The 14,732-nt window shown below is 40.8% G+C and overlaps 1 protein-coding gene across 4 annotated transcripts in view; it reads left to right on the top strand.

Moving 5' to 3' along the window:
• The window catches only part of USP6NL (USP6 N-terminal like), a 109,405-nt gene extending 94,936 nt beyond the window's left edge, over positions 1-14,469 (top strand). For all 4 annotated transcript variants that reach the window (XM_050324662.1, XM_050324663.1, XM_050324660.1 and 1 more), the window contains 2 exons: positions 53-205; positions 10,871-14,469. In XM_050324662.1, coding sequence (XP_050180619.1) covers positions 53-205; positions 10,871-12,315 — 1,598 coding nt within the window. In that variant the 3' untranslated portion in view covers positions 12,316-14,469. The remainder of the gene's footprint in view (positions 1-52; positions 206-10,870) is intronic.
• The last annotated feature ends 263 nt before the right edge of the window (positions 14,470-14,732 follow it).

Below are 14,732 nucleotides of genomic sequence, written 5' to 3'. Positions count from 1 at the left end.
TGTTAGTTATCAAGATACCTTAATGTAAATATAATGTTTCCTCCTTATATAGAGCATCTGATGAAATTACAGATGGAAGAGCTTGTAAAATTTCTGCAGGAGACTTTAGCCAAGGATTTCTTCTATGAAGATGACTTCGTAATAGAGCAGCTCCAAAATTCTATAGCAGAATTGAAACGAGCCAAGCTGGATTTACCAGCAGCAGGTAAGAAACTTGCACGTGTGCACACTTAGATATTTGGAGCTATTTACACATTGTTCATTTTCAGAATGTTAATTCATGCTGTTAAAAGCTGTGCAAATTTACCCCCTCCTCCCACTCCCCCCCGAAATACCTCACAGTTTAAAATCAACATTTTTTCCTTTCGTGAATTTGCTCTTTTTTGGTGTTTTGTTTACTGGTTTTAAGCTAATGGCAGAGCACTTTTAAACATACTGTATTCTGATAATTTTATTAGCTTGAATTTATAAAACCTTTCAGGTAGAAGTTCAAATATCAAGGTTTGAAATTGTTTGAAGTAGCAGCACTGTCTGAGAATCCAGACTGTTTTGTAACTTCAGCTCAGATAGTTTCCTCTGTTGGTCAAATCCAGATTTTTAGTTGTGTGCAGGTGACAGACCTGCTGGATGTTTAATGGAATCATTTTCTTTTTCTTCTCCATCTTTGTGTTTTTGGTTGCAGAGCAGAGGTGGTTGTTTCGTGGGGCATTACTTATGAAATGTATAGGATCTCTTTCTCCTCTGTTAAGATTCTATTCTCTTTTCTATCCCCACCTGCACAATGTTTAATTAGAATTTTTCTTGTGATTACTCAGTGCTTTTTTTTATCCTTTAATTGTAGAATAGTATCTGAGAAATGTATATTTTAAAAAAACTACAAACCTTGCAGAAATTACCTTAAAGTAACTTTATTTAAAAGTTGCTGTGGTTGGCTTTCAGAAGTTAAGAAGTGTCAGAACAAAGGTTGCCTGTGTAGCATTGTTGTGATAATTTGTTCTTTCATTAATGAACTTAATTTTTCTCTTCCTGTAGACATTATTTATTGCATGCAGTATTGGGCTATGTCAACTGCCCACCTCAAATAAATACCTGTTTCATCTGGTTCTTCAGCAGATCTGGAGTAGGAAACTGTTTACTTTGTTTTTCATCATCTTGGCTTCTTTTCAGCTTCCCATTTCTCCCTGTTCCTGTGTTTTGCCCTCTTTCTGAATTTCTGTACCATCTCCCAGCTGACTTTCTTCCCCCCACCACAGACCCAAGTCCAGTTCTTGCTCTTGTCTTTTCACCTGTCCCTTCCCCTTCATAATCGTGGCCTTCCCATCCTACCCTCTCTCCATCCTTTTCCCAGAAACTTGTCTTGAGAAATGTTGTGTTTCTGAAGTTGTTCTTTCCATCCCTGCTCTTCAGCCAGGAGCTTTACCAGACACCTTTACCAGCTGAGGCTTGGCCAGGGTGACTGATGTGAGCACCTTCATCCTTGGGCATCAGTTCCGCTCCATCATGGAATCCTTCCTAGGATCTCCTGAGATGGAAGGAATCCTTAAGGATCATTGGGGTCCAGTGGTTATATTTGAACAGTGAGGGGCTTATCCCAACAACTTCAGTAGTTTGTAGATGTGTAGATTTTTCATGGATGTGGTAAAGTTAAATTTCGTCAGTGAAAAGTTCCTGGTTTCCAAACTGTGGTAGCTGAAGAATTGGGAAAGATTTTGATGGTAATGTATCTTCCAACCCAGAAGATCATATCCATGTCAGTAATGTTGAGAGTTTCCTTGGAAAATACAGAATTTACCGGAAATTTTCTTGATGCAGAAGGCAGAAAGTCTGTTCCTAACTTATTTGTGTTTTAAGGCTTTTGTTTTGGTGGAATATAAAATGCCTTCAAGTGAAATTTTGTTTGAGAATACTCTGGATTTTCACAGAAAGTTCGAGGAGGCTTTAGGGGACGTGAGAGCCACTCACCTTGGCACAGAAAGTGGGAGACTCAAGGAGTCTCCTTGTGGGGGCACCAACAGCAAAGGACAGTGGCAGTTCGGCCATGAAATGCAAGTTGTTTGGTTTCATGCTGGGTACACTTCAGTGTAACCTCTGATGTGACCAGCTGACGGATGCTGATTGTTTCGAGCCATATTGGTTCTTTATTTTGGGTAGCTAAAGCAACATTGCTAACAAAATGTATTTTGTGTGTTGTTTTTTCCCCTCCTACATGAATGTGGGAGATTTAACTTTGAAATAGGAAAAGCAAAGCCACAGTGAATTAGATTTTAGTGCTGGATGAGAAAATGAGCTTTTTCCTTTTTAATTTCAAAGTAGCCTGGGAAGGCCTCTCTGTATGGTGTGTTTTTACCAGGGGTAGAAAGGAGCATTCCTTAACCTTTCACAGAATAAAAATAAATTGCCTTCATCCTAATCCATGGGAACCTGGCTGATTTGTCTGCTGTTACCTGTACTTGGGTGAGGCTGCCTCATTTGTTCTTCATATGAATTTCACGAGCCTTTGGTTTAATTTTTTTAAAATTTTTCTCTCTCTTAATTTTGGTCTTATTAATCACTGTCTTCAAGTAATATTTTTTTACAGGTTCTGAACAATCTCTACACATTTAGCTTTGCTCATAAGTTGTGGCAGGACACCAGGTGTCCACCAAAAGCTCTCTGTCACTGCCCTCCTCAGCTGGGCAGGGAGAGAAAATACAAGGAATGGCTTCTGGACTGAGATAAGGGCAGGGAGAGAACACTCAGGAGTTCCCTGTAGCCTCCCCCTCTACCAAAACTTGGCCACACAAACCCGATACAAATGTCTGTCTGACTCTGTCTTTACTACCTTGAGTCTTACTATTTTTCTTCTAATTCCATCTAAAATGTATGGAACCATTCTGTGTCAGGGAGGCACAAAAATACCTGTTCATTTAAATATTCACCGTAGCCTGAGAAAATAAAATAGTGTTTATTTTTATTTTTGTTTTCTCAGCTGAAATCAAAGCACTGCTTCCTCTCTTGTACTTTTTTTTTTTCCCACTGAGCAACAATTACACCTTTAAGAACTAAAGTAAAAATGCATGTTAGGAAAAAGAAGAAAAAAAAAATCTCCATCTTACAGTTGCATCAGTATCAGTCATCCAGGAATAGCAGTGAGCTAATTAAGCTCAGTGGAATTTTCCATCTGGCATCCTTTGTTAGGCTGTATAGATTTTCCTGCCCTAGTAGGGTAAGCTGCAGTAGGATATTAAAAGAGGTAATAACTTTTGTGTTACTTTAAAGTGGATGTCTGCTTATGTCTGATGTAGCTTTCCCTGGCTTGCTCCCTCCATGGCTTCTCCCACTGAATTAAGGAGCTCTGTGTCCCCTTCAGAGCACAGAAGGAAGGAACTTGCTGAACACTTTCTCACTGATAAAACCCTTAAAAGGCTCAGCCAGAAAACAGGGGTGTTGAGGGGATCTTGCTAATTTTGTATATCTGCTCCTACCAATACTGGGGCTGTTTGGCAGAAAGCAGACCATGGATTTTCCTTCCTCTTTGTGGTAATTTCTAGTCTTAAGTGCTGACCAGTGTAGGGTAGCCTGTCCTTAGCAACTGCAACCTTCAGAGCACGGCTTGCAACTCCAGTGCTGTTCCTACAACCCAAAACAGGCATCCCTCTCTTCCGGTGCCTCTGGATAGTGACTGTATGGATAAGAACACTTCTTACTGGGAAGCCACGTGGTTATTGAGCCCTAGAGGGGCAGGCTGTGACAGCCAGACAGTAAAAACTGTCCTTTAAGGTATCTCTCCTCTGACATGCTCTCAAGCCAATTTAGTGGGAAGGACATTTGGTATTTTCTGGACTGCCTGGGGTGTGGTGCAGGGTGTCCACACCACGACTGGGTCCTGAACAGCACACTCACCTCACTCTGTGTGGCTTCCCATCTTCCCCAGGTGCCAGATCTGGGGTAGGATGGACAATGTCTTCCTTAGTTCAAGGATGATGTTTAGAGCATAATGAGGGGAATTTTCTTGGGGTACACCATTCCTTTCCAAAATTTCTTGATTTCAAGATTCTTTCCTTGTCTGTTATTCAAAACAGCAGCAAAATTCTTTTAAGTGCTCACAGGATAGGGATAGAATTTCCAGCTTTGCTGTAACTCGTTCCTGTAGAACTGCATGAATAATGCAGTGCTTAATAAACAATATTTATATATGAATAGATTTTTATAGTGTCTCACTTTAATAAACAAAAGTGCTTGCCAGTAAAAGTTTCCTATTAAAAATACTTTGCTGCAAATAGTTTATTAATCCAGTCCTTTGTAAATAAGGCAGCCAGGCCCACCTTCAAAGCTTGAAGCCTCTCAGGTCTGTTCTTGAGACAATTTCTCACCTGTGTTTTGATACAAGGAGTCCTGAAAAGGGAGGGCAGAGAGGTCCTGGGTTGGATTTTTTTTTTTTTTAAATGACTAAAAGTTTAATAGACCTAACAGCAGGCCTTAAATCAAACATAAAGGTCTTGTGCTTGATTTTAAAAGAGTATTGGCAAATTTTGAAATCTGCTCCTCCTGTTGTGATCAATTTAACTACATATGTGCATGATAACACCAGCTTTAAACTCTGACTCAGTTCTAGTTTTTCCAACCTTTTCTGTAGTCAGGGAAAACTAGCAAAATTTGAATCTTGGATTTGCCAGGAATTTTAAAATGTTCATCTGATGTTTATTTTTAAGGTCATATTCTATTAAATTTGTTATCAATATCTTTTATTCAGTTATCTATTTCACATATTCATTGGTGACAGTGCAGGAGTGTATACTGCATTAATAGTATTAATAATAATCTATTAAATAATGTCCATTCTCCCCTGTTAATGTGCCTTTTGACAGCCAGAACAATAGAAATACGTAAGTCAGCTTGGCTTTCCTGTTTCTGATGGTGTCTTTCTTTTGGTTGTGTTTTGTTTCAGAGGTATTTTGGATTTTTCACTTGTGCTTGAAGAATACCCGAGTAGCTATTTCAGACAATGCTCTTCGTGTTTTAATCAACTAAACTATTTTTTTCTGCCTTGTTTCTTGTGTGGTACAACTACTTTACAATATTATGAACTAAAATAATATTTGGAATTGTACTAATATAATTAGTGTATATCCTCAGCAGTTTTAGACTTTGGCTTTGCATTTTTTAAAAACATTTACAGTTTAACTTCCATGATCTTTAAATATACGACCCAGATAGTTATGCTGGTTCAAACTGGTTATCATTTCCATTATTTATCTGAATGCAGATGTTTAGAAAGTAAGTTTTCCTTGCTGTCAGCACTACAAAAGCAGCACAGCAGCAGAAAGTCAGAGTGTATTTTGTTCTCCCTTCAGGTTGCCCGGCAGGATTTCATTTAGTAACTCCTTTGGCACTGAAGGCATAAAAAGGAGGAGGAGCGAAGGTTGACTTACAGGGAGCACCCTGAGCTTCTGGTGCAGGCCCTTAAATTTCTTGAAAATTCTCTTGGGCTTGTAAACCAGAGAAGATGGCATGTCACTGATGGAAAATAAACACCAAATTTCAAGATGTCATTTTCAAGAGTTGTTTTTATGACCATTACCATCCTTGAAAATTGTGTTAGAACAGTCAGAGTGCACGTATTCTGGTGCTGAAATTAAGGACTAGACTGTTATTCACCGGAGAGAGCACTTAAAGCACTTTACTCCAATTATATGTCTGCTACTCGATGCATGAGGCTGTTAGTGCCTCCTGAAGCAATTATCTGGGAAAGTCTTGCAGTGCAGATCCACTTCCACTGGGTGGTGGCCAAGGCTTGTTTGAGCAGGAGGAAGTCAGGAGACAAAGTTTCTTTAATGTGCCTTGAATTGTCTTATCTTTTGGGGAACAGTCAGACCTGCTCATATTTGCTTTGCTTCCTTTCGTGTCAGGGAATATGTTTGCCAACAACAAACAGGCAGCTGATTCTTCTTGTTTTGCTTAAATTGTTTCCCTCTCCTTCCTTACCCGTTTTTCACCCTATATTATTTGTTTGCTTATTTTATGCTATACTGCATAAAAGGCAACTAAAATCACTGCCTTTCTTTTAAAGGAAAAATAGAAAATCCTGCAGTTCCCGCTCTGTAATTTCTGATACAAGCTTATACAATGTTTGTCTTTGGGAAAAACCAGTAATTAAACTGTCTAGGAACCCCTTCTGTTGAAAGAAGGGAGGAGAGAAGGGTGAGAGTTAAAAGATTCCCATCCCACATGAATACTGGCAACTTGGGAAAAATCTGATAGCCCAGATCACTTCAGAGGACAAAGGCACGTTCAGTGATTGCAGAGGTCACTGCCAGAACAGTCACAGCTGAACTGAACAGCTTTGCCTTAACTTCTAGTTTAAAAATGCTTTTAAACCTCGTATCTAAACATCATGGATTTATAGAAAAGCACTTCTCCCAAAAATCCTTCTTGTAGAATTCAGTAGTTTTTCCCTTTCTGAGTCGGACAGATAGGTCCAGACAGTGAGAAAACTCAGATTTTGGATCATCAACACAGATATTCAATTGAATGTCCTTGAAAAGACCCACATAAAATTTTTTCCTGCTCAAATCTAAGGAGTTTGAACAGTGAGTTTAGTTGAAGTAGTAAAAAAAATGGTTGAGAGCTGTGTGTGAGGCTTTAGGCAGATTTGGAGTGGAAAATTGGTAGATAAAAGAAATGTGGCTTGAAGGAATTGGTGCTTTTGCATGCTTGTGTGGCGAGCTGTGTTTGTACCTCTTAAGGCAGAGGTGTTTGCTGTGACTTGGTTTCTTTTGTTTGCTTTTCCATTGTGTTTTCATTTCCTCGGCCTTTTGCTTTTATTACCTTTTTTCTTTCTTGCCAGCATGCAGCATCGTGGGTTTCTTGCTGTTCTTGCTGATAGTGGACTGGTTAAAGCATTCACAAACACAGTTTGCATGCTCCTTGTGCATTTGAGGAACGTCCCATGGCAGCGAGGTGCATGGTGGTAATTTGGTTATCCTCTACCTGGTTAATTTTGTGAACATTCAGGAGTCTTTGTTTGTTTTTGAAGTACTTGGTATTTTCGCTGTGAGTGACAGCTCTGTGCACCTTTGTATGGATATTTTATGTATGAGCTGTATATTTCAACTAGAATTAAATATCCATTCTGCATTTTCCAACAGTTTTGGTTTTCCTTTAGCAGGTGACTGGTTTGCAGGGTTTCTGGTTGCTGTAGCACCGTGGGTGCTTACCCAGCTCGGGTTGGTTTTTATGGCAGGAGGTGATCGGTGCTCGAGCGCTTTTGAACCAGAGCAAGGGCTGTGCTTGATTCCTGGGTTGGTACCTCTGCCAGCGTGGCCTTTCCTGGTTCCACATGCAGATGTGGTGACTAAGCAAGGCTGTGTCAGTTGTTTCTGTCCAAGGTCAAGTTAAACCGAGTTCTGTAGAGCCCCGTGGCTGAGATTCAAAGCTGTATTTCTTCTTTTCCCCACTGACCTCCTTCCACATGTACTTGCTGTTCCCTGTTTTTGTTTTCCCTGAAAGCACTAGGGTTTGGCATGGCCAGCCCATAAACGTGGTATCGTGCTGTTACAGTGCCGAGGTTTTCTTCTGAATGAACTTTTGTCTTGCAACACTTTGCTTGTTACTCAGTACATGAATTAATGCTGAGTTTTAGCAATTTCACTTCTCTGATACTCATTTTACAGCTGTAATTCATGTTACCCACACATCATCCAGACCATGCACTCCACGTGTGCCTGGTTGTGCTGTGTTCTTTTACCCTGAAATGAGAAGGAAAGGTGACAGAAAGTAACCTTTAAAGCAGTCTAGGTAGAATTCAATAAAAATGTCTGCAGTATTCTCACTTGGGTTTGTTAGAGCTTAATGGTAATTAAGAAACCTTAAGTGTGTGAAATTAAAAACCAAAAACTCACACCAAACCCACCTTTTTTGTATATTTAAAGGGTCTCCTATTGCTCTGTAGGCATTTCTTAGAGTAGAAGCTGGAAGAAAAGAAATGAGTTCGTGCTTTTAACATCTCTGGTCACATCAAGGAAGCATTGCAGCTGCTAGAGGTCTTCAGGCTTTCTTGTATGTATAACTAGAATATTTTAACTTCAAGCATAGAAGAAAATAAACATTTTTCTAAAACATTTCTTGTGTACAGGAACAGAAATTAAAGAATTTAGAGATGTTGAGGAGCCATTTTCTTATGCTATCCCATAGCTGCCATGGATCCTCCTGGAAGTTACAAATGGATTGGCAGCATATAAAGACTAGTTCTATATGATTTAGATGACAAGTTTTTGGTATTACTTTGTACATAACAAAGTATTGTATTCAGACTTCATGCTGTTTTAACATTCAAGACTGGTAAGATTGAAAGCCCTGTAACATAAAGAGCCAGTATCAGGAATATTTCTTACGGGCAAAATTCACTTTTGTTTAGAAGACAAGATCTTCAGCTTTGCCTGACACTGGGTGTGAAGAGGCAGATGGAATTAAATGGTACAAATGCCTCTTGCCAAACTGAAGCAAGTTCAGAAAGTGAACTCCTGTTCATAAAGACTAAAGGACAATTTTGGAGAGGCTGTTGCAGCAGTTGAGTGTGTTGCAGAGCTGTTAAATCACCCCTTTACAGCATCCACACACCTCGTTCCTCTGTCCTCTCCTCTTTTCCTCCAGTGGTGGGCAAGGCTGCAAAGCCATGCTCCAGATTTTAATCTGATTTGGGAATAGCAGGGCCCCTCATTGGAAGAGACCAAACATGAGACTTGCAGTTCCAAGAGCCATTCCTTGGAGCCCAGTGCTGAGGCTCTGCCCTCCCTGCCGTGCTGTCTGGGGTGTGTTGTCCATCCTGGAGTACAGTGTGCCAGGGGTATAACCCTGGGATTTAACGTGGGGAATCTCCCCTCTGGAGACCAGAAGTTGAGGAGAGAGCTCAGCAGGAGGATCTGCCTTTGTCAGGTTGGTTGCAAGGTAGACAGTGAGTGCCTGGGGTGTAAGAGGTTTGTGAGTTTGCATCATTGTAGGACTGTGATTGAGAGGAGGATGGCTGGGGAAAATCAGAGTGGAGGAGTTCTCTACGGAAAGCCTGGGTAGGCTGTGTGTGTTACATGTGAACTGAGGTTTCTCAAGTTGTTCCTGAAGCAAAGGGTAGGTTTCCATATGACCTTTGGCCTCTTCTGAAGAACAGTCAAGGAAAGGCTGGTTTAATCATTTGGCCAAACCAGCCTGTTTGTGTTAAGTGCTTTTATTTATTTATCTTGTCGTGACACACGGCACCATTGTGTTCTTCCCTGCTGTCCTCCTGCCATGTCCTGCCTGGCACAAACTCCTGGGTTTTCATTTAGTTTATATAGCAACTGATCCGTGGTGGTAGTTTGTTACACTGTTACAATAAATAATAGTGACCTTGGCTGCTGCCTTTCCTCTCTGTGTCTGCATCATGAACCAGTCATCAAAGATGGAACTCGGGCTCCTGCCTGTGTAAATGAACATCACTCACTCGTAACCACAGCACTCGAGTCAGGGAGAGAGACACCATGTGTCTTAACTCCTGTGAACCCATATAGGCAAAGAATTCTAATTACAAATAGCTGGAAAGTGAGGGACTAACTCTATGATCTTCAATGGAAAAAGATCCTACAGTTCTTGTCATAGGAAGAAGGAAGGATTAAACAAGATTGTTTTACCAACAGCCATTTTGCATTGTTTAGTTTGTGTAATGCTAAAGCAAGGGTAGCCATTTCTTTTTTTTTTTTCTCTTTACAACAGAGCTTCTGCTTAATAAATAGATACACAGTGAGTAGCATTTGTTTGGTTGTCCTGACTTAAAAAGTTTTGTGTGTTTTGTTTTTAAATGCTGAAGATCAAATGAATTAAATCTAGATGAATACATTTAATGAGAAGTGTGTGACCTTTTCTGCTTATAATGGATTGCACAGTTAAATAAGTTATATGCAAGTGGATATGATAAAAGACTTTGGCTGAGATTATGAAGGGTGGTGACTGCTAAGGAGAAGGATTGCAGTGGAAAATTTGATGTGAATTTTTCTATGAGCATCATCAAGCCATGAAACACTCCTTTATTCTTTCTGTAGTGTCAGTTTGGGTTGTTCTGGGTCCCCACATAACTAATGTTTCCCACTGGCTATTGCAATGTGTTGAGTTCCAGTCTGGGGGAACTTTCCATTGATGTCTGTGTTCTGGAAGTGATGTCCTTGTGTTTGGCAAAACTTGTCCATGGAATGCTCAGCTGAAACCGCGGCGTAGCCAGTGTTAGTGTCAGCTACTTCAGTTGTTCTGTATTGATAAAAAGCTGAACTGAAAAGAAAATTATTCTGTGTAGAACCTTTTACTGGAGCTTTTTAATGCTGAGGATGAAATTTCTAGGCAGGGGTTTAGGGGGGAGCAAGATCTTACCTGTGCTCCAACCAAAAATAGGGAGCTCCAACCAAAAAACAAAACGAGAGAAGGTTTATAGTGTAGCTTGCCAGGGGTGAACATTAAATGGTGAATGAATGGAAAACAACAGATTGGGAGAGGGACGTTGGGAAGGATTTTTAAGGTGGAGAAAAGCAGTTTGGTTAATGTGAGGAGGGTTATATACAGTATATATACTGTAACCAAAATGTCATCAAGGAAAATCATTTTTTGCAACAACAGTGTCAAGGTAGAGCAGAAGCTTGACAGGATTGTGTCAGCTATAGGAAGGAAGAGTAGAATAACTAGTAAGGATGAGAACCATTAAAAGATCTGTGGTCAGTGTCAGTGTACAGAAGAACCTTTGAGGTGTTCAGCAGAATGGTGACCCAGAGAGCGGCCCTGTTAATTCGTAGTTATTTTTGCTTGCATGACCAACAGATCAAAGAAGACTTTTGCACAAAGGTGCATTTATGTTATTCCTGGTCTCTTTTTTTAGGTAAAGAAGATGAACTTCCAAAGAAGCCATTGGGGCAGATTCCATCAGAACCTCAGCCTTCTGTGCTTAACTCCATTCCAATGCTTAATGGACAGAACAGCACTGGGACACAAGCAGCCACAAGGACAGAGAGGAGACCATCCACAGAAGAAGAACTAGAAAGTTCATCAAATGACCGAAAAAGAATTAATTCAGTGGAAAAGAAACCTTCCTTAAAACAGCAGAAGATTCGACCAACAGAGACACAAAACAGTTTGCCCAAGAATGAGGTGGATACCAGAAAAAAGCCTCAGCCAGCAGAGCCAGCAGACACCTCGAGTCTGTACAATAATGCAGCTGCTAATCAGAATTCTAATGCTACTTCAAATACAAGAAGGGAATTTGTACCTAAGTGGAATAAACCGTCTGATATCAAAATAATTGAAAAGACAATGCAGCTCACTGCAGATGTGAAAGGGAGGCCAGTAAACCATTTGGTTTCAGGCCCACCACCAAGTCCTGGAGAAATGCAGTCTTTGAATGTAAAGCAAAAGATGAGGGTTTTGGATGCTGATGAAGGTAAGCGAGGGTCTAATGCATCTCAGTATGACAATGTTTCAGGAGATGAAACTGAGAATGAGAATGCTGTTGAAGAGATGCTTGAGAGAGCTCTTCCCCAGAGCCCTAGGCATGTAGCGTATTCCAACAGTCCAAGAAGGCAAATGGAAAAAGTACCAGCTCCGTTAAAAATACCCAATAATTACACCTTCGCTTCGCAACCCAGGTCTCCAAAATATGCATCTCAGTCTGATGGCCCAGCTCACGGACTGAATGCAAAACAGCCACTGCCATGTTATAGTAATCCACCTACTTACCATGGGAATTCTCCAAAGCACGTTCCCAGTATAGGCAACGCAGGTTCTGTCCCTCTGCATTACCACGGCAGCCGAACCAGCCCCTCTGGGAGGCCGTACGGGCCCTTTATGTCGGTAGATTATTCCCCCAATAAACTACCAGTGAATTCCTATCCTGCCACTCGACAAAATCCTCTGCCACCAGCCCCTGGTCACATAGAAGTAGCCCCTGTCGATGCTTATACCAGCAACTCGAGGTCCTCCCCGGGTGTCAAATTCATAATCCCTCCGGTGGATTACGTGCCAGAGGATAGGAAGTGGTCGGACGCTGCCTATACCTACAGACACGAGCCCTACAGGCAGCCCTGGAGCCAAGACCTTCACAAAGGCCACCTGGACAATTTCCAGAAATACCAGCATTTTCAGCCAACACCTTTTCAAGACCACAGTCTTCCTGCTGTTTCCGTGGATAGCCCGGTAAGATACAGGACTTCACCAGCCCTTGAGGAGAACGGCTCAGCTCAGTACCAATATTCCAGCCCGCTGGCTCAAGGCCAGCACTGTCGGAACAGAACCGATGGATTGTCCGTGCACAAATCTGTGCTGCTCTGAGGAGCTGGCTGTGCTCAGTAAAGTGGCAAGAACCAAACCCAGTCGAATGTCACTGTGTCAGTGGTGATCCACCCCAGTTCTTCTCTGAAATGCAGATGGTTCACACGAGTTTAAAAACAACCGCACGATTTCAGAGATGTTTCAGACTTTGGTTGAAGGCTGGTGGAGTTCTTGGGCTTGGATGGGAGCTGTTGGAAGTGATCTGATGCACACAGACATAGCAATAAGCTCATACACACCGTGGGGTTCGTGCTGTCATCGCTCCTTACTTTTAAATAACTTGTGTTACAATCCTTCTGCCTAAAACCAGTAACACGCTTACAAGTTTAATTTTGACTGACATTGTTAATGCACTGTACAGATGTGTGTGTGCGTGTGAGGGTGTGCACTTACAATACACAAACTCATATGGAAAAGAGCTAAAGAGTTTAAATGTAAATGCATTTAACTTTGGGCAAAGCTTGTGAAGTACTTTTATTTCATATTAATTTTTCTTTGTAATTTATTTGAGAAGCCATTCCTTTTGAATGGGAATTTCTGTCATTTTTATACAGCTGCCTCAGCATCCCAGTATCTGTTCTGGGCAGGAGAGATGCTTTGGGATTATTAATTTAATCTTATATGAGAGTTAATTTCCTCTCCTTTGACTACTGTTTGTTATTTTCCTCAGCAGGAAGGAGCAGGCAGGCAAAAGCAGAAAGCCAAAAATGTGTCTCTAATCTGGCTAAGTAATGGTGCTTAAAATTCAGGGCAGTGTTTAGAGTTGTTTTTTTTTTAGGAGCATCGAAAGTGGAGAATTTTTACCTTCTCACCCAAGTCTACCTTCAGAATGTCGTCCTATGTGCAAAATACTGGAGCAGAGCGAGAGTAATGCCTGATACAGAAATGGTGCTGCACCCTTCCCTTTTTGCCATGCTGTGCTGTCAGACTAAAACTGGTTGCAGGGCCAAATCTCCCAAGTGTCAGAACGAGCAACTCCCTGACGCTCCTGTGCAGCTTTGCTCGTGGCTTGATGTTCCCTGAGCTGTGTGAGCACGCAGTGTCCCTTCTCTTAAGCTTTGTCGAGTCAGTTCTGTTCTGTTTTGCCCTTTCTTACCCCAAAGAGCCGGCAGGGTTGTGCCTGGTGGTGCTGCTGTGCTGTCGGGCTGCTCTCACTGCGCGGTGTTCTACACTAAAATGATCCCGACTGTTTTAACATGAACCTTAAACTCCTGGTGGGTGACACGAGTAATTTCAATCGGTGTTTGCAGCCTTTCCTACTTCGTGTTTTCCTTTCCTTGACTGTGAATTGGGGGTGATAAGAAGCAGGTGAAGTGGCACGTTTGGGATGCTCCCCCTGGGAGCTGCTGGTGCCGCGTAGCAGGTGCTGGATGCACCGACCCCTTCCTGGGAGCTGAGGCACAGGAGGGTCTCGCCAGAAGAGGTCCTTGGAGTGCTGAACAGAGATCTTTTTTTTTTCTAATACTGAAGTACTAAACATTGGCATCAACACCAGTTTGGTATGGTTTGGAAGGTTGTCCTGTTGTCTTTTGTTCTGTAAGATTTAACTGAAAACATAGAAATGGATTATTTTTTTTTTTTTTCCTTTAAAGAATGAGCTTTAGTGCCTATTATTGCTGCAGGTTGGCTCGGTAAGTTTTAAGGTACAGAAGTAAAACAGTTTTTACAAATGGAAGTAACATTTACTTAGTATGTTTCAAAACATTTTTTTTGTTGTGTATATAACGTGTCTGATGTAATTTTTAATAACTGGGCAATTTTATATTTTAAAGATTGCGAACTGCAGCGAAGTAACAGTTAGCAAAGCACTACACTGAAACTAAAATAAAATTGTGAAGATAAATATGACTTGGGCTTACTTTAGTTCTGATTGCTTGCAGCAGCTTAGAAATGTATGTATATAATTTTGTGGCTAAGTGTAATAATCTCAGTGTTTAATGATGGTTCTGTAATTCATAACGAAGCTGTACAATTTATTTGTGCAAGCAACGCAAGGCTCCGAAATATGTATCAGCATTAGTAAATACTGTAGATTTTTATATATAAAATATATACACACTATTTTCTTATGTCATCTGCAACAGTTTTATAACTGTGTATCCTATTTTGATGTGACTGTATTTTTAACATGTTAAAATAATAATAATTAAGCTTATGTGGTTTTGTCTTTATTCTTAATTATTTTGTTAGTTTGTCATAAATGGATCATGTAGAGATACGATGTATGTCCTATTTAATCTGTACATGTTTATTTTTAGACTAAGCAATATGGATACAGCCTGTATAGTGCTTTTGCATTATTACACAAGCAGCAAGGTTGTTGACTGTAGTTTATTACACTGCTACACCTCACCCTGGCATTTGCAAAAGCTGGGAGCCTAAACTGTGATCGTAATTTTTTTGGTTTTGTTCTAATT

The sequence above is a fragment of the Myiozetetes cayanensis genome, unplaced genomic scaffold, assembly GCF_022539395.1.
Source record: "Myiozetetes cayanensis isolate MyiCay16 unplaced genomic scaffold, myiCay2020 scf3, whole genome shotgun sequence".
NCBI classification, from domain to species: Eukaryota; Metazoa; Chordata; class Aves; order Passeriformes; family Tyrannidae; genus Myiozetetes; species Myiozetetes cayanensis.
Note: the sequence above shows the minus strand (reverse complement) of the source record. Positions and strands in the feature narration are given on the sequence as shown.